Source organism: Dama dama, chromosome 24 (assembly GCF_033118175.1).
Source record: "Dama dama isolate Ldn47 chromosome 24, ASM3311817v1, whole genome shotgun sequence".
Classification (NCBI taxonomy): domain Eukaryota; kingdom Metazoa; phylum Chordata; class Mammalia; order Artiodactyla; family Cervidae; genus Dama; species Dama dama.
This window is the reverse complement of record NC_083704.1, coordinates 52209082-52233958: the sequence shown is the minus strand read 5'-3', so window position 1 is coordinate 52233958 and position 24877 is coordinate 52209082. Positions and strand designations below refer to the sequence as shown.

At 39.0% G+C, this 24877-nt stretch overlaps 1 protein-coding gene across 5 annotated transcripts in view; it reads right to left on the bottom strand.

Moving 5' to 3' along the window:
- Window positions 1-2473: 2473 nt before the first annotated feature.
- SFMBT1 (Scm like with four mbt domains 1) overlaps window positions 2474-24877 on the bottom strand; it is a 109218-nt gene continuing 86814 nt past the window's right edge. For all 5 annotated transcript variants that reach the window (XM_061128373.1, XM_061128370.1, XM_061128369.1 and 2 more), the window contains 12 exons: window positions 23265-23347; window positions 19370-19496; window positions 17996-18109; window positions 16206-16248; window positions 15313-15377; window positions 12453-12592; window positions 11606-11715; window positions 10714-10889; window positions 6749-6927; window positions 6320-6565; window positions 5303-5431; window positions 2474-4416 (listed from right to left, as the gene is read on the bottom strand). In XM_061128373.1, the coding sequence (XP_060984356.1) occupies window positions 4276-4416; window positions 5303-5431; window positions 6320-6565; window positions 6749-6927; window positions 10714-10889; window positions 11606-11715; window positions 12453-12592; window positions 15313-15377; window positions 16206-16248; window positions 17996-18109; window positions 19370-19496; window positions 23265-23347 (1553 nt within the window). In that variant the 3' untranslated portion in view covers window positions 2474-4275. The remainder of the gene's footprint in view (window positions 4417-5302; window positions 5432-6319; window positions 6566-6748; window positions 6928-10713; window positions 10890-11605; window positions 11716-12452; window positions 12593-15312; window positions 15378-16205; window positions 16249-17995; window positions 18110-19369; window positions 19497-23264; window positions 23348-24877) is intronic.

The following is a 24877-nucleotide window of genomic DNA, read 5'->3' as shown; positions in this document are numbered from 1 at the left end:
CCTCACACAATGGGAGAGAATCATAAAAATTCACTAGCAAAACACTGTAAAGTGAATAAAATCAAGAATTACACTTGCATGAAAGTGACTGATTTCTTTTCTGTTTTGCAGGAGCGTCTGTCCTACAGGGTTTCTGAGCCAGCATCATGACTATGACACATGGTTACTTACACTGGACCCAAAGACATTCAAATTTTTAAAGAGGGTACACAGTCCCCATTGAGATTTATACTTCATTTGTTAGTACTGCCTTCTCCATCTTCAAAAGGACAACTGATAACATTGAACACTTTTGAACTTCCACATATATACACAACCACACAAAATCCCCAATATACACCACTGAAGTTCAAACCTGGCGTGTGATTCCACTGTCGAGGCTATGCTCCTAACAACTCTCTCAGAGCATCTGTGGGCATCAATCAAACCAGCACACGGTGTCTTATGGCAAAGTCTTTGGTGATAGGTGCCAAGTAAATATAAGTGCCTATGATAGTTTTCCCAATGTCCCCATTTAGTTAAATCTCACCTACAGTTCCCTGATGTTCTATGTGTGCTCCAGAGATACTTTTTGGCTTGCAGTTCTGAATACTATCTAACCTGAGCCCTCCTAAAGCTTTCACTCTGTATTCAGGTGCTGTATTAGCGACAATTGGGATAAGAGAACAAGTAAAATGTATTCAAGTCCTCAGGAAGCTTTGGTCCAATGCCCTCTCTCTCTCACAGTGAGAATAATTTTGCTTTCAGGAGAAGAAATATATAAATGTCAAGTTCTGAACTGGTATTCCATGTCTGCCTCTATCATAATTCAATAAATATTTACCCAAGAAGCCCAACTCTTCCAGAGGTTGGTAACTACCCTTTTCTGACCTCATATATGCTGGGTGCCACCTACATCACTAAAGAAAGGCAGACAGGACAAAAGTGCCCCCCACCCCGTTAGTGCATTTCCTGCATTAGCCACCTCAATTCTGCTTCAACTGAGAGAGATGGAGGTAGGTGGTTTACAAATAAAAAATAGCATGAGTTCCCAGAAGCCCACAAAATAAACTCAAAATGTCATAGCAAATCTTCACGGGTGGTAAAAGATTTCCCTAACACACCAACACTACAATAAGAGGTCTATGTTGGTTAATCAACTTCAAAGTCCAGAAGTATGATATAATCCATTCACCTGTGTCCAAGCTTGTCAACTCAGGATCAAAAATTGACGCTGGAAAACTTTCTGACTTTAAGGAGGCTACAGAGCCAGCTGAAGGTCAAATTTAGACAAACGCAGTCCCTCATAATGTACCTCTCACAAATTTAAGAGGTTGGTATCTTAAAAAAACAAAGTTCACATACCTATGGGCAATATACAAACATTTTACCCAACATGGTGAGGTATTATCAGGTTTAATATCTGTTTTAGAAGCAAAAGAATTAGACCATCACTGCTGTACAGTCCAGCCCTAACAACACTGAGGCAAATGGAGTTTAATTTTATACTTTAAAAGCCCTTTTATACTTTGAAGTGAAAGTGAAAGTCACTCAGTCATGTCTGACTCTTTGCCACCCCATGGACTATACAGTTCATGGAATTCTCCCGGCCAGAACACTGGAGTGGGTTGCCTTTTCCTTCTCCAGGGGATCTTTCCAACCCAGGGATCAAACCCAGGTCTCCCACATTGTGGACAGATTCTCTACCAGCTGAGCCACAAGGGAAGCCCAAGAATACTGGAATGGGTAGCCTATCCCTTCTCCAGCGGATCTTCCCGACCCAGGAATTGAACCAGGGTCTCCTGCATTGCAGGCAGATTCTTTACCAACTGAGCTATCAGGGAAGCTTTTCCTACTTTAAAATTCCCAAATAATTATCCTCTCTTATGTGATATCTGGGAGGAGGGGCTGGGGGTATATCATGCTTCTTCACTGTAGTTGCCTGATAAAACTATTATCTTGGTATGAGAATGCAAAACAATATTAAGGGAAACCCTACTGACTTGTCCAGTTTAGAGTCAGCTTCTCTCTAGGAGAAAGCTGAGCTTGATTAAACATGGTGTAAATAGACAAGCTGGCTAGGGTTTGACTCTGATCAGAGACTCTACATAGGTCCATGCATTTCATCTTTCAGGGGCTCTGCCCTCTCACTTGTGATGGGAGGTGTTTTAAATTCTATGGTTTCTGAAGAGGTCAAAAGAGAGATAATATATTCATGGTTACATTTGGTAAATTCTCTCTTAGAAAATAAATACCACTTTCCTAAATAAGACAACAATGTTAATCAATTCCAGACTTTTCTGTTCCACTGATCTACTTCAAGGAACTCCTTGCCATAGTGTGTTGACTGCTGAGCTCTCACAAAACATTATTATGCAAGATACTTGCTCCCCAAACTTGATCTACTTAAGACTAATTGTTCCCAAGCATCCTATATATGCTTCTCTTGCAGTGGCACAGAATCAATCAAAACTTTAAAAACTGGATCTCCCAATACATTTAAACAGATTAATTTTACTTAAATCTTCTTTCCAGGTATATCTGGTAGTAACCTAAGCAAAGAGTTGATGCTTTAATATAGGGTCTGGTTCATAAATTATCCAATAAAGAGAAGAGTCAGACTACAAAATGTTTGCCAAGGTCCAAAAAAAAAAAGGTGGAACAGCGGAGAAGAAAAGGAAAAAAAATCACAATCAGTTTAAATTTGTAATAAAATTACCTTATATTTGTATAGCTATTTAGAATTTACCCAGTTTGTAGTTTTAAAACATTTTCAAATCTTGAAGAGCAATGATTAGGTTATAAAGTTGTAGGTAACTAGGATAATTTAAAAAAAAAAAACAAAAACCATTCAGCAAAGCAAACCATTTAAAAGAAGCAACCTATGTATATCTTTCCTCATTCCTCATGGAAGAAACAGTACAGTAAATGCTATTCTTCTATAACAGCCAACAGCCAGTGCAATCATAAGTGAAAATTTTTCTGTTTAATGTCAAGTTGAGCTGGGTCAAAAGAAACAGTTAAAAGGAAACTGAGTTTTTGAGTGGAAACTGACTGTAGAATACATTCAATTTAAAGGTTCAATCAAAGAAAGTGTAAATGTGACTAGTCAAAGATGTTTCTAGAATCCTTAACCATCTCTCAGTCTTTATCTGGTCACTAAGGACATACTGTGACAGAAACTTGATGCTCTGCATCACTTTCCCCCTCCCCCAAAACATATTTTCTCTTTTGTGCTTCTATACTATCTGTCTAGAGACACTGAGAAAAATGGGGAAATGGGCTTTACTGTGGGTCCAGGAAACACCTAATGATTTTTACCCAAAGTAAGGACTCTCAAAATGAAAGTTGGACAAACAACTGTAGAGAAAAGTAAATACAAAATAAAAGCTATGGACATCCTTCTGAGAACTAGTGGGGAGAGAGCAATTCAACTTAAAACAGCAACAGTCTGCGATATTACTTGAAACAGGCAGCCCAACCGAGGTGAGGATGGAAAACGACGACAGCAGAGTTCTTAGATCAGTCAGTTAAGGAACTGGTGTAAGTGCCACACATTATTCTTAAGAAAGAAAACAGTGTCTTTTCCTCCAACTTCTGTCATAGTTTTAGTGTTCATGTAGCTTAAAAATGGCATCATTAAAAAAACCTCAGACATGGCTACAAGCTCAATTATCAACAGAGGTAGTAAACAAAGGAACTCCTAAGAATAGATTTTAAAATGGATCAAAGTGTGACTGTACATTCAAAAACCTAGAGCCACATAATCATCCCCAAAATGAGCCGTTTTAATTTAAAAAAGCTTTAAAACACATGACAATGAAGCACTGACGTGCCTGAGGCACAGTCCCAAATCAGTGCTGACTTAAAGCTATGTCCTCTCTTCCCAAGAAAGAGAAAGCAGAGAACAAAGTTCCATCTACAATGGGAAGGAACAGAGAGAATAAAAAGAAAATCAAAAGGGTGCGTGCCAGCAGCCTCGATTATCCTTGTTTCCAGGCCACACCAGTGGAAATGCTTATTCTTTTTATATGAGTCTTTTCTTCACAATCTTTATTTTTTTTAAAACTGCAATCTGATGAACAAGAGATGCCCACATTTTCACTGGCGGGAGAGCCACTTTTGTGCAGTTTTTGCTTCCTCGGTGTGGGTCCTCCTTCCCTGAAAGTGCAAAGAGAGCAAGCCGACACCTGCAGGGCCCAGAGCCCTGGGACTACTTCAGCTCCACTTGTAGAGCAGGGCGAAGGATTTGCTGCATTTGTGCTTCAAAGATACAGCCTACTTTGGTTGTCCTTCTCAGTTGGCAAACTGTTCATAAAAAGCAAACTTGATCCTCTCTATGTGATGGCAAAGTTTGATAGCAGGGCCCAGTTTTAAGTCCATGCACTCTTGAACAGTGGGAAGAGTAAGGAGCAATAGGGCCTGCCCATCAATTTCCTGTTAAAGCATAAAATACAAATTATCTGTGATGTGCACATGAATGGCAGCTCAACCATGACAGCCCTGGTTCACTTCGTTTTGTCAAAATCAGGGTCCCTGTGCTTTTCATTACTTTTTCTCCTTAAGTAAGTATCACACATTTCCTTTTAAATACCTCTCATGGTCCTCTATACTAATGAATCTTCAGAATGAATAATAAAAGTTTTACCACAAGTAAGAATCTATTCTGTTCTGCAGAAATCCAGTAAACTAACTAGCCTTGTAATTGACAACTAAATGTGTCAAAAGAATCATCTTTTTAGAGGAACTTACCTAAATCCGAAAGAAAATATTACCTATAAATAATGTTTTCCTGCTCTGTAATTCACAAAAGCCTGAGAAGCTTTTCAAAGATGTTCAGTTGTGAATCTCAATTATCAAAACAAAATTTATTTCATTGTTTAAGGTCACAGACTATTTCTGTTAGATCCTAACATATTATAGATGTTAATTATTTTTTAATAACAAGCAAATCGCTATTTTGGCATAAGTATATGCATAAGTATATATTTGTATATATATATATAAGTATATATATATATATATGTATATATTTGGCATAAGTATAAGCATTAAGTATAGCATGCTTGATTTTAAGTTATTTAATGGAGGTTGCAAACAAACTCTTAGGAAAAATAAGATTGCAGTAACAATCTGCTTCAACTGTGAAGGAAGTCAGATAAATAACTTTTTATCACGTTTCTACTCCTAAACAGGGAAATCATTTTTTATTTTTGGATAGAAGTATTTTTCCTAAGACTTGTAAATAAATTGCTATTGCTATTATATCCATAGTCCTTTGCTAAAGAGACGCATTACTAAAAACTAAAGGTCTCTGTGATACCTGGTCTAGGAATATTCTTGCTAACGGAGCACAGTCTGTGGATCGGATGAACCGCACAACGTCCGCCACACTCCACTTCAGGGGGTTACTGTCCAGGTGAAGCCTTTCAGCAACTTCAATCCTTATTTCCTTCATTCCCCACAACAAAACCAAAACAAATGGTGTTAAAGCTACTTCATTCTAAGAAAGTCTCTACAGAAAGTCATAACCCTTTAAAAGGCAGAATTCAAAGTGCTTTTAGGACATGATTTCTCCCAGAAAATATGCAAAGATCCACACACATTAGGTACTGAGAAACTGTTTGTCTTTTATAATAAGAAATACCAGTGGACAAGAATGTATCTCAAAGTCTCAATACAAATAATGTAGATAATTTAACAGCAGAAAATAGTTTTAAAATCTCCCATTTGTTCCTTGGTTTATTTTAGCACACGCTCTGTCAGGGTGCAGAAGTGAACAGGCTGGTATTTCCAATAAGAGAAGGCTTAACTAAATTACCAGGAGAAATCATTTTTAACCACTTCTGTTCACAGATTATATTTAAAAAGCAATCCAAGTTTAAAATACTAACTTACTCTTCCATTCTCATAATGTGTGTATGTGTTATATAATATGCACATATGAATCTACAAACAAAATGGTTTAACAAGAGCCAAAAAGATATAAATAGTCTATTTCTAAAAAAACCACATATATCATGAAAAATATAAAAAAGACAGTTTTTCCTAAAAGACTAATAGACTACTAATAAACTACCAATGAAACTTTTGTAACTTAAAATAAGCTGCCATTCTGAGAGACTTTCCCCCTGATAGGGATTATTATTATTTGATCTCTAAATAATCCTTGACATACAAGTAAATCTGAATTTGGGATCTTTTAAAAAGAGACTCAGGAAATTCAACTGATGCCATACTGAAATAAGTGTAATGTCAATATCATTCACCATTAGACTGTTGAGGGAAATTGTCAAGAAAGAAAAAAAAAAAAAAAACACTGTAGTTTTAAAATGGGTACCTTTGGTGAAGGAGGTTTATTCTCATCATCAGAAAATGAAAAAGTGCGAAGTTCTCTTTTTCTTCTCTGTCTGTCTGGAGGCAGTGATGTGGATATCTCACTTTGGGTGGGGGAGGAGGAGCATGACTTTTTTTCTGACATTTCTGACTCTTCCTGGAGCTCATCCTGCTGCTCAGATGTACTGCCTTCACTTAGGGAATCATCATCCCCTTCATCCGGGTCCTCCTCATCTTCACCACCACTTCCCTAGAGGACAAGGGGAGATGTGTCACTGAAATTCCAGACTGATTTAGTTCCTGGACCACAAAACCATCTTCCATTGGCTAGAGATTCGAATTAAAAAAAGACCTGCAGATATCTTTCTGTTTGAATTGTAAAGCAGGGATCTCTTGGTGTAAAGACATTACTGGGACATCACAGATCTCATACCTGGGGAGAGCCTGCTGGTGTATTATCAACAGACGCAGAGGAGCGTTTCTTCTTATGAACAAAAACATTTTTTCGCCTCTTTCTCCTTTTACTCGCTTTTTTCAGGGCACATGCTAAGTTACTATGCCCACCAGGTGGTCTCCCAATTCTTTTATTTTTCTTCTTTCCGTAGTAGTGTGCTAAATGTGTATGACAAAGAAAAATGAAGTAGTTTCATTATTTTTGTGTACCTCAAACCACAAGAGATTCCACTATCATAGCACAAAATGGATACAGTGTATTTAAGGTTAAATTCCATATAATGGAATAATCTTAACTGTGTAGATTCTGAATGTATAGTTCGATTAGTAACTGTCAAATGCATAAACCTAGATAATCCTATCAAGATATAAAATATCCCCATCAATGTAGAAAGTTCTCAGTGTCACTCCCTCATCAGTCCCTCTCACCAGAAGTAACCATTATTCTAATTTCCCTCACTATAGGTTAGTTTTGCCTCATCTAAGGAATCATTCAGTAAGTACTTTTTCCAACAAGGCTCCTTTTCACTCAGCAGAATGTTTTTGAGTTTCATTTATGTTGTATGTGTGAGACGCTCATTTCTTCATATTGATGAAAAGCATGCTATCGTATGAATGTACTGGCTTATCTATTCTCCTGCCGACGGGCACCTGGCTGTTTCCAAGTTTTGGCAATTATTAAGTCCAGTGAACATTCTTGTACAAGGCTTTTAGTGGGCATGTTTTCATTTTCCTTGAGTCAATACCTAGGAAATGAATTGCTGGATCACATGGTAGACACAGGATTACCTTCAAGGAAACTGCCAAGTTTTCCAAGAGGGTTATATAATTTTACTCTCCTACCAGCAATGTACGAGAGGTCAGGCTGCTCGGCTCACCGCTGCAGCTCGGCTCACCGCTGCAGCTCGGTTCACGCTGCCCATGCGTGGGACTGTCAGTCTTTTTTCATTTCAGCCAATCTAATGGATACATAGTAATTTCTCATCATAGTTTAAACCTGCATTTCCCTGACAACTAACCTAGGCACATTTTCATGTGCTTTTGGCCACTTTTTTGGTGAAGTGCCTATTCAAGTCTTTTATTCACTTTTTAAAAGTTTTCTCTGCTTATTTCATTTTTTAAAATTGAGATGTAATTCACATAACATAAAATCCATCATTTGTAAGTGTACATATTCAGTGGTTTTTCGACACAGATGAATCTACCACCACTATCTAATTTCAAATTAATTCCTCTTTTTATTTATTTTTAAATTGAGATAAAATCACATGACAACTAAACATAAATATGTACAAATGAGTGCTATTAATACAGTCACAATGTTGTACAACTACCAGTTTTCTTTAGTTTCAAAACCTCTTTTTAGTGAGTTGTGAGTTTTTAATATATTCTGGAGACAAGTTCTTTGTTGGATATACGTACTAAGAACATTTTCTCCTCTGTGCCATTCAGAGATGCCAAAACAAATAAATGAGATATTCTCTCCAAGACTGTGCACTGTCTTTTCATTTTTATAAATACTATCATTAAAAGAGCAAAAGGTTTAACTTCATAGTGTTTAATGTATTAGTTTTTCCTTCAGTTAGTGAATTCTGTGTACTCTCTAAGCAACTTTTACCTAGCTCAAAATCTTGAGATACTTTTCTTGTTTTCTTCTAGAAGCTTTATAGTTTTAGTTTTACAAGAGGTCTGTGACACACCTTGAATTAATTTTTGTCTATAGTGAGGTGGAGCCAAGGAATTTTGTTTTTGCCTTTTCAATTTGGATGTCCAATTGTACCCGTGCCATTTGTTGAAAGAAATTCCTTTCCCATTAGTCATTTTTGTTGAAAATCTTGTAGCTACATGTTTGTGTCTCTTTCTGGACCCTCTATTCTGTCCCATCACTCGATTTGACTATTCTTTCATCAATTCTACACTCTTGATTTCTGTAGTTTATGGTAAAACTTGAAGTCAGGTAGAGTAAGTCCACCAACTTTATTCTTCTTTTTCAGAATTGTTATGACTATTTTTAGGTCCTCTGTATTTTCATATAAATTATAGAATGTAGAAATGCTTCAAAAAATAACACATATATAGTTTAACTCTGAGCTATACATTAAAGTAATATGAAAATATAATGTAATTTTTTTGTTAAAATTAGAGTGCGAAAGAATATAAATCCATTTGATATTAAATTACTAACTGGGAAAAATTATAAAGACTCCTAAAATCTAGGCTAATTTCAATTATCTCATTGTGAAAAATAAATTCAGACAAGAAATGTAACATAATCCAAATAATACCAAAGGCTCAAATTGGTGTGCTTAAAACATGTGCTTATATGAACAGTACATTTCACTTAGCTCCTAATTATTGCAATCTGCCTAACTAAGTGCTGAATCTGACACAATAATAATAAGCTAGACAAATCCTGCTCTTAAGAAGTTTACATTCCAATAAATGTTAAGTGGAAACAAAAAGGTGAGACTCTCATATGATTTTGTGATTCATACACTGATTAGAAAACCCGTCATGCTAAATATGGACCTTGGATAAGCACTATCACCAGCATCTGGGATCTTATTGGAAATGCAGACAACTTAGGCCCCAGATATACCCTGAAGAATCAGAATCTCCATTTCAACAAGATCCTTCGGTGATTTACCCACATGAAAAAATTAAAGACACACAAAATTAGAGTGCCTTAAAAGAAATCTTCAAGTTAAACAGGGTAAAATCCACTTCTATATTAATTCTCCTAAGTATACCAGGGCTTGTAGGATTTAAGGAAAAGTAGGATCAGAATTTTGTCTCTGAGTAACAATGCCTTGACAAGACTCCAAATTAAGATCTTCATTTTGGGGACCTTCCTGGTGGTCCAGTGGCTAAGACTCAGAGCTCCCAATGCAGGGGGGCCTGGGTTCGATCCCTGGTCAGATAACTAGATCCCACATGCTACAACTAAAGATCCTATGTGCCACAACTAAGATCCTGTGCAGCAAAATAAATAAATATTTTAAAATTTTCATTATGTATAATTTTTTTCTTTTTGCAGCTTCACAAGGGAAAAGATAAGCAATGAGAGGTAGCAGGTATTGTTATAACATGCTCCTGCCTCTTCCCTCAAAGTCTGTACAGCTGGGCTGCTTCCTTCAGGTTGTTACCTGTCAGGAAGTCTTCCTTGGCCACCTGTATGAACAACATCCCAACTGTTAGCCTTCCTTCCTCACTCTCCTACTGTGCTTACTTTGCTTCATTTTTCTCCATAGTACTTCTGTTTTTTCACTTGTTTACTACCTGTTTCCCACATTAAGATGTAAACTCAATGGGAATGAATTTTTTTCTTTACATTTGTATCCCAGTGCCAGAACAGTAGTGGTACACAGTGGACACATAAATAGTTGCAGACTGTATAAAGGGATTATATATCCTATTAAAGGCAAAAGCTAACTTATACACCGTTTGTACATAAAAGTTGGCAAACTAGAGCCCATGGTCCACATGTGGCCATGGCCTGTTTTAGTTTACATTTTTAAAAGTGTTCTTTTAAAAAATGAAAATAAAACAGAAAAAAGAATATGCAAAAGCATATTCTTCCCCACATCCATGCCACACAGAGTCTTTGTCCAACTGCAGCTCCCAAAAGACACGAATGGGTTTATAGGTTTCATTGATCAGTAAAGTGAGGACCTGAGCTCCACTTTTAAAGCAGAAATTTGGGTTGGGAAGGAAACAAGTAGAACATTAGAACCTTGCTATCCCCTAGAATGTCACCTAGGTGATTTAAGTCTAGACAAATTAAAATATGTAAAATATGATCTATTGCCTAAAATATTATCTGGCCCTTTATACAGAAAGTTTGTGTCCCTCAGCTCTATCTGAATATCTGCAAAATTAAAAGTTTGCAGGAGATGAGGTATGGTCAGCTGCTATTAGTGAACAAATTTGAAAAAGTTGACTCACTATACTTAGTCTTTGTAAGAACAGAGCAGTTCTCAGAACACTTATCCAGAACCATTCGTGGCCCAAAGAGGTTAGGACAGCACTCCAATTTGATACAGGTTTGCCGGCAGAATTCAGTCACCCGATCTGCTGTTTTCACTATCTCGACAGTAGCTCGATAGCTCTTTCCTTTGTATCTGCCATTGGAAGACATCAGACACCAAATATATTGGGCAAGTGATTCCACAGAGAAAAATCAAGTATATTAACAGACCTGAAAAATAGTTTTGTTTCTTAGAGTATTATATGTCGCTTACAATTTGAGGACTCTGAAAACAATGAGAAATTTATGTTGTACTTAAGTCAAATTTACAATCTAGTAAGCTAGGACAGCTAAAAGCTGAGTTTTTTAAATTAGCAAAATAAAGTTCCTGCTTTCTAAGTTTAAGGTTTTCAAATAATAACTTCTACACTGACTACTAAAAAAACAGTGACTCTTACTGAGTCTTTCTTGATCCTGAAGCAGTGATACAAGGGTATGAGCCACAGACCAATAAAACCAGCCAACTGCCACCCATCCATGACAAGATCAGGTCAGAAAACAAAAGCAGATGTTTACAAACTTTCACAGTAACTTGCCAAAGTAATTTTATGGCTCTTAAATCTAATAACAAAAAATCTGCTCTTGCATTTTGTATCTTTTAAATTCCATATTTCCTATAACTCATTGTTACTATATTTTATAGAAGTTTTGGCCCACAATAGGATGTCAACTTAAAAAAGAAAACAAACCTGGTCCTTTACCACAGAGAGTTGAGGAAGGACTGCCCAAGGGAACAGAAGTATCCTAATATTTTCCATGGAAGCACCTGTTAAGAATGAATAAGAAAAAAGGGCAGAGGAGTCTACTCACTTGGCCTTGAGGACTTCCCCACATCCATGCCACACAGAGTCTTTGTCCAGCTGCAGCTCCCGAAGGACACGACTGGGTTTATAGGCTGCATTGATCAGTAAAGTGAGGACCTGTGCTCCATTTTTAAGGCAGAAATTTGGGTTGGGAAAAAGGAAAGCAGACCATTAGAACCTTGCTATCCCCTAGAATGTCACCTAGGTGATTAACTCTAGTCATATTAATTAATAAGCACTAACAAAATAATAATACTGAAGATATGACAGTTGACCACAGTTGCAAATAAGATAGTAATGAGACCATCTTAAACATTCTAAACATTATGGTCAGGAAGGAATAGGCGCAACAAACCAAGAATTACTCTTAGCATATGCTTCCAAATCCCTTCCCAGTCATGGGACACAGGGAAGCTTCAGCCTTTCCAGACGCAGCCTCGCCACCCTAAGGCCTGGAAGGTTTGATAACCTCACATCTGTTGCCCAGAGTGCAGCACCCTGGTGGGGAGGCGCAAGCCCAGCAGGTATGTGTGTAGCTCTGTCATGGTCCCAGGTTAATGCTACGCAGCCTCTCAGGCTTAGACTACTCTCATGGTCCTCACGTGGGCTCTGACAGAAGACTTTTCTACAGTGACAGAGATGAACTGCCACGTGAAGAACTGCTCAACTGAATGTTCCCTATGGAGCAAAAAATATTCACGTGCCTAGTTCATTGTTCAAGACACAAGAAAACTGAGTCACTTTTGATAAAACCTGGAGGTGTCACATCTATGGCATGCTGATCCTTGTCTAAATGAGTCTATGAGTCAGCTGTGAAATTTCTTAAGTTCTTATACTCTAGGCAGGAACCTTACCTCTCTGAGGACCAGAACACAGTTCCCAGGTCCCACACACTGAGGCAGCTCAGCGATCCTTCCTTTGTTAAGATATGGCCCTGAGAAGCAACGGTGGTTGAAGTATATCTTTGGACAGCAATATTTTCCATTAATCATAACTGAGAAATGAAGAAAAACAAATATTCAGAACAGAATCCTACCCTATGCTTCTAAAGCAAGATTACTGAAGAAAAAACCAGTATATCCACTATTACATAAAGTCAGGACTTATTTTGAAGCTTAACATACAGTCTGAGTATGAAATACCTTATACTTAACAAAAAGTCTATTATAGGGCTATCACTCTGCTGAAATTGAATATCCTGATTTACTGCAGATTAACTCCTGGTTAGTGCAACATTTGTTCTAGAGCCCCGTGCTTCTATCACTACAGGAAGTGGAGGATTTACTTTGAGAACTCATGATAATTTCTGAAGACCAACTACTCAACAATCAGTTCTAGAATATTTCTAAATAGTGATGGTGAATATCCATAACTACGGTTTGTCCCTTAAAACCACTGAACTAGTACACTGGCAGCTTCTGATGATGCAGGAGTCCTCCCATCACTGGGATTCTTCAGAGGGCTAAAAGCATGCTGCGACCACATCTCTAAATTCTTCACGTACTGTAGGGTGTAACTGGGCTTAGAGAACCCTCTCTTCAACTATTTTTTTGTATGAATACTGTACTCCAACATAATTTTTTTTAACCCCTCATATTGTGTAGTTGGCAATTCAGCTACTAAATATTTAAAAAAAAATGCAAAAACACTATAACATCTCCTACTGTCAGACAATGCAAAGAGAAGCTCTTCTGATGAAGACTGCCTTGTTAACCCAAAGGAAAAGTGTATGTACATTGTCCAGTTTTTTTTTTTAATATTTATTTGCTTATATGGCTGCACCGCATCTTAGTTGCAGAATGCAGGATTTCGTTTTTTTTAAGTTGTGCATGTGAACGCCTAGTGGGATCTAGTTCGCTGACCAGGGATTGAAGCCAGTTCCCTTGCATTGGGAGCACAGAGTCGTAGCCAGTGGACCACTAGGAAAGTCTCTTGCCCAGAGCCGACAGCATCCAGCAGGACATAGTGTTCACACTCTAATTAAGAACACAGTCTTGTATTTGTTTATTTAATTTATTATTAGGCCACGCTGCATGACTTGCAGGATTCTTAATTCCTCAACCAGGGATTGAACCTGGGGCCACGGCAGTGAAAGCACGGAGCCCTAACCACTGGACCACCAGGGAATTCCCAAGAACCCAGTCTTAGCACATGTAGGGACCCACTTTTCCATTTGAACTCTGCCACCCAGGTCCCCTCTGGGGATGCACCCTGCTCCTGGAAATGCTGGCAGTTTACAGCTCTCAGTTGTGAGTCTATCCTGGAATCACTCTCAGCCTAGAACTGCCCCTCAGGAGGAGAGAGCTACCTGGCCCAAGGCCCCACCCTGTGTGAGGTGGGCAGGGAGGAAGAGCTCACTTCCACAGCTGACCACTGAGGGAACACCAGGGTATGGCGACCACACCTCTGCTAGCAACACTCAGTGGCTCCCCCAGCTCCAGGGCTCCCTGAGGGGCTGGAAAGGACTTCTATTACAACTGCACTGTGACTCAGCTTCTCCTTCTGCCCAGTCCTGTGTCCTTCAACTCTTCCCAGAAGTGTTGCCAAAAGCACTCCCCTGAAACTCCTACATGCAAATATCAATCTCAGACTCTGTTTCCAAGGTAACTTGACCTACAACAAAACCCAAAGCAAAAAGATTTTGGCTATGATCACATGAGATCTTAATATCTTAATTCTGTGGTTTTAGTGGGCATTAAAATGGTCAGTAATACAACAAAAATAAAGAAATGCACAACCCTGATCCTCCATGATGTTACAAAAAGGCAGTGGGTAGAAGAGACAAAGAAGGCAATGGCACCCCACTCCAGTACCCTTGCCTGGAAAATCCCATGGACAGAGGAGCCTGGTAGGCTGCAGTCCACGGGGTCGCGAAGAGTCAGACACGACTGAGCGACTTCACTTTCACTTTTCACTTTGATGCATTGGAGAAGGAAATGGCACCCCACTCCAGTGTTCTTGCCTGGAGAATCCCAGGGATGGTGGGGCTGCCATCTATGGGGTCACACAGAGTCGGACACGACTGAAGCGACTTAGCAGCAGCAGCAGCAGAGACAAACTTGAGAAATATGAGTTCCCTTTCTCACCCTTTTACTATAAGCTGTGTGACCTCTCTGGGCTTTGGTTTCTTTCCTAGGCATTCACTGAATACCTCCCAAAAGCCTAAGGTGTGCTAACACACAGAGTCAAGATGCTACGTGTCATACAAACAGCAAGAGGGAGCCAAGGAGTCCTGGTCAACAGCTTGACCTCCAACAAGGAGCCCTATCTAATTTAACAGGTATTGCATAAAGGATAATGTTTTTCAGTGTTGTTGTTTGTTTGTTTTTGCAAAATATAGACAAAATATAGTGTGTATATCATAGAAAGGTTTTAAAGAACAAACATCTATCTCTCAACCACCCAGCTTAAAAAAGAGCATGATCTGGAAAGCCTCAGGTTCTTTATGAAACTCAGGGATAATATACTGACCTCCAGAGCCTTTAACATCGACAAGTGATCAGTAAATAATAGCTAAAATATTATAAACGCACAGAAATACTAGCCTAAAGATAATTAGTAAACTGAATACATCTTAGACAATTTTAACTCTTTAAAATCACAATTAAGAGATCCCTCTATGAAGCTACTCCAATAAACTTAAATTATTTTTAGATAAAGTCCACTAAAGGAAATTAAAGGTCATCTTTTCCCTAAGATTGTCTGAACTTATACCTGAGTCTGGGGAGCTCAGCTCCTGATTCTTCAGACCCTCATGGACAGTCCTTGAGGATGGTATTCTGCATCAAGAAAAAGCAACAAAATATAATGAGATAGTCCTTAAGGTCAACAAAATGTGAGGATTACTTTCCTTCAAATCTAAGAAGAAAGCAAATGTGGCAGACTGCAAAATCTGTAGCAAAAAGTGCTTCCTTGATCATACTTTTTTTAAAAAAAGCAATTGTTTTAAAAGCTATTTATATGTTCTAAGGGGAAAACAACAGTATGTAGACAGTGCTGTGATACTGCACATTCAAACTAACTTGCATTTATGTGAGCAGCAAATTATAGAATGTCTGTGGGATTCTTAAAACACAAGTAAACTACAGATGATCTCTGATTGACAGTGGTTTCACTTAATGATATTTCAACTTAATGAAGGTGCAAGAGCAATATGCATTCAGCAGAAACTATACTTTGACTTTTGATCTTTTCCCTGGCTAATGTTATGCGGGACAGCATAACATTATGATCCTGGGCAGCAAACCAGTCAGCCAGGAGATCACAAAGGTAAACAATCAATACACTTACAACCATTCTGTTCTTTGCTTTCAGTACAGCAGTCAGTGTATTAGCTGGATGTTCCTTGTGGTGCATGATTCTTCCATACTGGAGGCTAATGTAAGTGTCCTGAGCATGTTTAAGTCAGGCAAAGCTACAATGTTTGGTATGTCAAGGATGTAAAATGCATTTTTCAACTTATGATATTTTTAACTTACGGTAGCTTTTCTGGGACATAATCCCAGTGTAAGCAGAGGAAGATCTGTACTCATTTTTTTTTTAACAGATGAAGAACAGAAACATTTTTATGTTTCCTTCTTCTATTTAACATACTTTTTATTACTTACTGTTTTTCTGGTTGAACCACTGCAATTTTCCTCTGTTTGTGTACTGTACAAAGAAAAAAGAAATCCGTAAATAAATGTCAAGAAAAATAAAAAGACAAAGAAAAGTTACATATGCATTAAGCTAATATTAGCTTACAGTTGACCCTTGAACAACATGAGTTTGAACTGCATGGGTCTCCTTATACAGGGACTTTTTCAACAGTAATTACTGTAGTACTACACCATCTGAGGTTGGCCGATTCCTCAGACGCAAAACTGCAGAGACAGAGGGCCAACTATGGGACGTGCGCATCTGCAGATTTTGGTATCCATGGCAGATCCTGGGACCAATCCCTGTGTATACCGAGGGACAACTACACACAGTTCACTGATCTTTAGTATATTCAAAGAGTTGGGCAATCTCAAATCAATTTGAGAATATTTTTATCATCTCAAAAAGAAACCTGGTACCCCACAGCAATCACCTCTTAATCTACCACCCCTGAGCCCCTAGGCAACTACCAATCTACTTTTTCTCTCTCTAGATTTGCCTGTTTTTATAAGTGGAATCATACAACATGTGCTCTTTTGTGACTGGCTTTTTTTACTTAGCATAATGTTCTCAAACTTCATCCACGTTCAAGTGTGTATTAATACCTCATTCCTTTATATTTCGGACTACTCCACAGCATTGAGATATAACATTTGCTTATCTGTGCATCAGCTTATGGACATTTGGACTGTTTCCAGCATGAACATTTGTGTACAAGTTTTTCTGTGGATATATGTTTTCATTTCTCATGAGTATATAACTATATTTAATACTCTGAGGATCTGCCAGGCTGTTATCCAAAGCAGCTACACAATTTTATATCCCCCTGGATATAAAATGAAGCTAGCTGGCCCAGGGAGGCATAAAAATATTATTTTGGGTTTCAATATTTGTAGTATTTGCTACTTAAGTATACACAGAACTAGGTTTTAAAAACAGGTGACCCTTGAACAATGCAGGGGTTAGGGTGCCAATCTCCATGCACTCAAAGATCCATGTATAAATTTACATTTCACTCTCTGCAGGTGCAGTTCTTCATCCACAGATTCAACCAACCAGGGGTCGTGCAGTACTGAAGTATATATTTATTGGAAAAAACCATGTATAAGTAGACCCACACAGTTTAAATTCGCATTGTTCAAGGGTCAACCGTACTTTAAAGGAGGATATTTTATGGTGAATAAATATCTTTCAATAAAGCTGTTTTTAAAAGTAAGGGGCAGGAACACTTTAGGATTAGGTTACTAAACATGGGCACTCGCGTCTTGCTCAATCTCTTTCTCTCACAGTTGCTGGCTCTGATGGAAGCCAACTGCTATGCTGTGAGCGCCCCCATGAAGCAACCCAAATGGCCAGAAACTGACATAAGCCTCCAACTGACAGCCAGCAAAGAACAGAGGCCCTCAGCCCCACAGCCCACAGGGGAAATGAATTCTTGCCCACAAACATCTGAGTAAACTTGGAAGCACACCCTTCCCCAGTTGGGCCTTGAGATGACAAGAGCCCTGCTGACACCCTGAAATGCAGCCTCACCAGAGACTCGGATCCTGAGGTTCCAGCCAAGTTGTGTCAGATTCCTAACCCATAGAAACTGTGAGATAATAAATGTTTTGTTGCAATGAATAATTTCCTAGGCAGGAACGGATAACCAGAATATAATTTTATTTTTCTCTCAAGTGTACAGATTCATCCTACTTGATAACAGTCAAACAACATACTATTTAACAATCAAACCTTTGATCCAGAAGTAGACAGTTACCTCGTGCTCGGCGAGGAGTGCTAAGGGGATGGCCATTGGTTTCACACCAGCCCAAAGGAAATATATCCATTGATTCCACATTCACAATAAATTCAGGTATAGGCTTCCTAGAACCTGTTTAGATTTAAAAAAAAAAAAATTTAAGACCACTAAATAGCTTTCTTCATAAACTACTTCCTAGACAGTATTCTAGTAGACAGTGCCCAGTGTTCTATTGTTGTAAAAGACACAAAGTTTCTTTAGCAAGTTTCCTTTACAAAAGTCATACTTCTGCCTAGGTGGCATAGTGGCAAAGAATCTGCCTGCCAATGCAGGAGACACAAGACATCCTTGAGTCAGGAAGAGTCCCTGGAGTAGGAAATGGTAACCTGCCTCAGTATTCTTACCTGGAAAAGTTCATGGATAGAGGAGCCTGGAGGGCTACAGTCCATGGACTGGCAGAGTCAGACACGACAGAGCAAATACACACATACTTTTTCATGTGCAACAAACATTTATAAAAAAGTAAACTGTCCCCCAATAATGATCAAAACAGGTAGTGAATATACAGGGTAACCCTTAGTTAGGGAACAGCAAATAAGCTACTACAACTACCAGTAATATTCAGATGATCGACAAATATGGTAGTGAATTCCATGAAGCAACTGGAAAATAAAAGGCAAAAGTTATAGTTCTACTCATTTAAAAAACATCAATTCTGGTACTCAGGAACAAGCCAGGAGGTAGAAAAGGTAGCTCAAATCAGAAAGTGATGAAGACAAATTGCTCAGCAGGGGCTGCATAAACATGTATATCTAATACGGTTCTTGATTCCTGTGTTAAACACTAACTCTGCAAACTGGGAACAACATAAGAACCAAGTCTGGCTATTCGGGAATGATAAAACAACAACAACAAAATCCAGGCCAAACATAGTTAGTTGTAGAGATGAGTACTCACATACTACTTTCTGTTCACAAACCTGTTCCATTACTGAATAGTACTTTTAGTATGATGTATCCTGTCAATTTCACATACTTTTTGGTACTTCTGGTTGGGGACAACCGAAATATCATCTCTTGAATAAGCTGGTTATTAATGTTCAAGCTCATATATTTCGGTCACATCAAAATATATGTTATTTAATCTATATTTTCCCCTTCAAGAAAACAGGGGACCCTGTAAGTGAAGGCTTTTATTCATATTCATTTCCTAAAATTTGAAGGTCAAGGATAGGAAGACAAATTTTTAGACTCTTAAATTATAAATTAGAAGTCTCTGAACAAGAACCTTATTTAGTTAATCAATTAAGTTGAACAAGCGACATTACAGGGGTAAACAGGAAGGCAAAGAAGAGTGTTCAGAGGAAGGCTTCTCAGGGGAGCTGACACCTACCCTCCAGCTGGAGCCACAGGTAGGAGCCTCTCACTGCAGTAATGGTGGCAACACACACTTCTTCGGGGAGAAGAGGGTTCACTGCCTCAAGCTTCATGTTCTCCTTAAATTCATGCTCAGAAATTGACTAGAAAATAAATTCACCAAATAACATACTCAGTATTCACTCATGTGCTCATCTGAAAGATCTTTCCAAGTAACAGTTAATTCCAGAGTAACTCCTCTATTCCACACCCCAGGATAACTGTCTCTTCCTCTCCCTATAGAAGATGAGACTTCTCCTCTAGGCAGTAAAACATCAGATCCCTGGGCAGGAGGACACAGGAACTGCTGAGGGTGTGCATGCTGTCCCAAACAGGGAGTACTATATGGAATGCCGGGAGGCCCAGCCCCTGCCTCTACCCACCACGCAATGGACTGAAAGAGACTTCTTGTGTTAATATGACAAGCACGAAAAGGAACACATAAAGATATGGGTTTAGGTTTCTCCAACAAATGGCCAGCCAGATCCTTCCCAACTGGATAGCTCAAGATGGACAAGCGCTACCTACATGCTTAGAGCTTCCAATCAGCCTTTTCTTTTAGTCCCGATTTCTTAAATATAAACAAGCAAATTCTACTGAGGAATTAACAGGTATCTAAAGATAAGAAAGTTAGAGACAAAAACAGATAAAATAAGCAACTTGGAGAAACCAGATTACGCAAGAAGAAAAATGACAAAAAAAGCAGGAGTAATTAACATCCTCTGAAAGATAAGAAACACTACCACATCTTTAAAATAAGAATAGCATGTTATTAAAAACAAATATTCAGAGATCAGAAATATGTTTTAAAAGTTAAAAATGTGATATCAAAAAAAAAAAATGTGATATCAGAGCTTCCCTAGTGGCTCAGTGATAAAGAATCCACCTGTCAATGCAGGAGACACAGGTTCGGTCTCTGGTCTGGGAAAATCCCACAAACTGAGGAGCAACTAAGCCCATGCACCACAACTATTAATCCTGTGCTCTAGAACCCGAATGCTGCAACTACGGAGCACATGTGCCCGGCAACAAGAGAAGTTACCACAATGAGAAACCTGTGTATGCACCAGAGAGCAGCCCCCACTGCTGCATATAGAGACAAGCCCATGCAGCCCACACAGCACAGCCAAAAATAAACTATTTTTTAAAATGTGATATCAAAAATTAAAAACTCAAAGTAAGTGTTGAAACCTAAAGTTTAGGAAATCTTCCAGAAAGCAAGAGGGAAAAGCCCTAAGAAGTAGGAAAGGTGCTGGGGAGGGGGCAGGCGGTCTGGGGGATTAGAGGCACAATCCACAGGGCCAACAAGATGCAAAATTTCAGAAGGAGAAAAGAGAGCGAGAAAAGGAATCAAAGAAGAGATTCAAGACAACTTCCCAGCACAGAGAGGCAAAGGTCCAGAGAGAATCCGCTCTCCACGCACCAGCACATGGGTAAAGATGGGCCAAGCCATGGTTTCACACTGAAATGTAGTGATAAGAGATTCTATAATCTTCCAGGAACAGAGAAAAAGGCAGGTCATACATGAGAGAGCAAGAATAAGAATGTCTTTTAACTTCTCAATACCAACACTGTAAGGCAGAAAACTTATTTAACTTATATGCAGAGTACATCATGAGAAATGCTGGACTGGATGAAGCAAAAGTTGCAATCAAGATTGCCGGGAGAAATATCAATAACCTCAGATATGCAGATAACACCACCCTTATGGCAGAAAGTGAAGAAGAACTAAAGAGCCTCTTGATGAAAGTGAAAGAGGAGAGTGAAAAAGTTGGCTTAAAACATTCAAAGAACTATGATCATGGCATCCGGTCCCATCACTTCATGGCAAATAAACGGAAACAGTAACAGACTTTATCTTGGAGGGCTCCAAAATCACTGCAGATGGTGACTACAGCCATGAAATTAAAAGACGCTTGCTCCTTGGAAGAAAAGTTATGACCAACCTAGACAGCATATTAAAAGGCACAGACATTACTTTGCCAACAAAGGTCCGTCTACTCAAAGCTGTGTTTTTTCCAGTAGTCCTGTATGGACGTGACAGTTGGACTATAAATAAAGAAAGCTGAGTGCCGAAGTATTGATGCTTTTGAACTGTGGTGTTGGAGGAGACTCTTCAGAGTCCCTTGGACTGCAAGGAGATCCAACCAATTCATCCTAAAGGAAATCAGTCCTGAATATTCACTGGAAGGACTGATGCTGAAGCTGAAACTCCAATACATTGGCCACCTGAAGCAAAGAACTGACTCATTGGAAAAGACCCTGATGCTGGGAAAGATTGAAGGCGGGAGGAGAAGGGGACGACAGAGGATGAGATGGTTGAATGGCATCACCGACTCAATGGACATGAGTTTGAGTAGGCTCCAGGAGTTGGTGATGGATATGGAAGGCTGGGGTACTGCAGTCCATGGGGTCACAAAGAGTCGGACACGACTGAGCGACTGAACTGAAGGTAGAAAACAACTGATGCTTTCAAAATTCTACAATGAAATAACTTTCAGCCCCAAATTCCACACTGAGCCAAATGATGAGTCAAGTTAGCTGAGTGAAGATATTTTCAAACACAAAATGTCTACTAAAATTTACATCTCTTGCATCTCATTTCAGGAAGCTTTTGAAAGACAGACTCCATCAAAACAAGCGAGTAAACCAGAGAGGAGGTCATGAGATATACAAAACCGGAATTTCAAGTCCAAAGAAAAGGGAGAGGCAATTCCTTGGGAGACAGAGAAGAGCAGTTTCCAGAATTAAAACTACACAGCAAGCCTACAGAGTAACCTGTCTATAAAGGGGTTGCTAAGAGGGGTGTCTCTTAAAAAAAAAAATTAAAAATGACAGATTTCCTGATGTGCAAACAGTTTGGAGAACCTACTGAATGGTGTGGGAAATGGTAGTTTTGTAACAAAGAAACAAAGAAAATTACATTATAAACAAAGAAAATTAAGCTATGAAAACAAGGCAATTATTAACTTGAGGACAAATTAAAAGACAAAGCAATCATAAAATAATGCACTACTAATCAGGTGGGAAAGATTGACGGCAAAAGGAGAAGAGGGTGACAGAGGATGAGACAGTTAGATAGCATCACCAACTCAGTGGACAGGAATTTGAGCAAACTCTGGGATGGCGAAGGACAGTGAAGCCTGGGATGCCACAGTCTACAGGGGTGGCAAAGAGTCGGACTTGGTGACTGAACAACAACAATCTGTGAATAACACTTAAATGCCCATGGTAACATAAATACTCAAATTCAGATTTAACCAAAAATTGTAAAATCAACCTAATAGGAAGAGGAAACAGGAAAGACAGAGGAGAAAAGTAGTAAAATAGCCAGATTACTCATTTATCATAACATAGAATCAAGAGATGCATCTAAAATTAACTCACAAGACAGCAGTGTATTATAAATAAAGAACTATAAATATGAGAATAACAGTGAGAAGAATAGGAAGTAAATACTCTTGGGAAGGGAAGCCATGGAAAGTCAGATAGAGTAAGAAATTATTGGTTTATGTCCTAAGCTTTTCACTGCTATTTGGCCTTGTTAACCATAAGTAAATTTAACGATTTTCACCCCTTAATATTTCAACATATTTTCATATTTAATGGGCCATCAAAACTAATCATAAACTAAAATTTTAAATTCACATGATTTCAGCTAATAAGAAAAAAAACAATAAAACTGTTAATTAAATTAACAAATTAACTTCTGCAGTAAATGAACTTTTCCTTGGACCATTTTATTACAAGCAAAAGAAGCTTTTCTGGGTTGCGTGAGAGAACTGGCTTCAGAGTAAACATCACTACAGCGCAGGAAGGCAGCAGTCCCCAGCAGCCCTGAAGCAGTGGCCCTGCAGGCACGGGATTCTCACCGGAGGGAAGCACCTCTGGGGAGCAGCTTCAGCACCACACTGTTTGAGGTAGTCGGCCCAGTCAAAGTCCTGGCCCTGGTAGCCTAGGCAGGGACAAAAGAGCAATGATTCACATCTCATGTGCTCGCCCGGCTTTACCTCTCTGCTGATATCCACCCACAACTTTTAATTTTGCTAATTTGAGGACTTGATCATTTTAGAGGAAAAAACATCCTATCAAATCTAAAGTATTGTTGATTTTTATAAAGCAGAGCAACTCTGGACAGAATTTTCAACTTTCACACTTCAAATTAAGCATTTATTCAAGCAGTATTTTATGATTAGTTGTTGACAATTTAACAAAAGATTTTAAAACAGTTATGACTGAATTTGATCTGTGCTAATAATTCTAGTCTCATTACCCTTCTATTATGACTTAGGCTCTAAGGAAAAGAGACAGCAAACAACCTACAGCACTAGTTAAATCAGTGAAGACTTCTTTCACAAAGCTATTTCCTAAAACATGTCTTGTGAAGTCGCTCAGTCATGTCTGACTCTTTGCGACCCCATGGACTATAGCCTACCAGGCTTCTCCATCCATGGGCTTTTCCAGGCAAGAGTACTGGAGTGGGTTGCCATTTCCTTCTCCAAAACATGTCTTAGCTACTACTAATACTCTCAACAGTTACATTTTTTACAAAATCTCCATGTTCTCATAACCTGAATCATGAATTCATTTCACAAAAAAAGTTGAGCTTAATTCCCCGCTTCAGCCTACAGGGTCCTTGGCAGAAGCCCCTCTAAGCCGACACCCTGACGGCACTGGCTCTGTGGCAGGAGCTGACTGAGCCCTGCCGCCCCGCTGGGTCTGCGCTCCTCTGCTCCCGAGTTCAGTGCCCCACAGGCACGGGGCGGCTACTCGAGCGCGCGCCAGCCTGCGATGTGCGGCCACCTCCTCACCCAGCTCAGACCAGCACCGTGTCTCCTCTGGCTCCACTTCATTCCTGACAGTAAATCACCTGCCATTTTCAATACAAAATCCACTACTTTCCTTCTATTTATAAAGACAGCTGCATTGTCTATAAAAACGCTAAGAGCTCTGATATCTTTAATGAAAATGTTTTATCTTCTCACAGAAAGACAGCAGAGAGGATAAGGAACTTGGGGTGTTCAGAGCATTCACGCAAAGAACTTGCTCCTGAAGGTGTGTACCGCAACCCTCCCATCCTCACCAGGCAGTTACCCCCACTGTCTGGTCACTGATGAGGGAGAACCAGGGGGCTTCTGCTGTTTTCCCCTATTTGCTCATTGCGGGAACTGTCCTTCTCACTTTTGTTTCTCCAGTGACAAGTCCAAGGCCTGGCTCAACGCAAACATTCCACCAATGTTTGTTGGATAAATGAAGGCTGAACGGAAGACAAAGGTTCAGAGTGTGTGACTCTTGTGAACAGAAAAGAACACTCACAGTCCAGTGTTCCAGCAGTCACCATTTAGAAAGTGAAGATACATTTTACCAAGGACTTGCCAATAAAGTATACATACACCGCCAGTCAAATAATCTGACTTGCTGATATAAAAATCAGATAAACATATTATTCTTCCAGATACTGTAAGTTAAAAAAAATTTTTTTTAA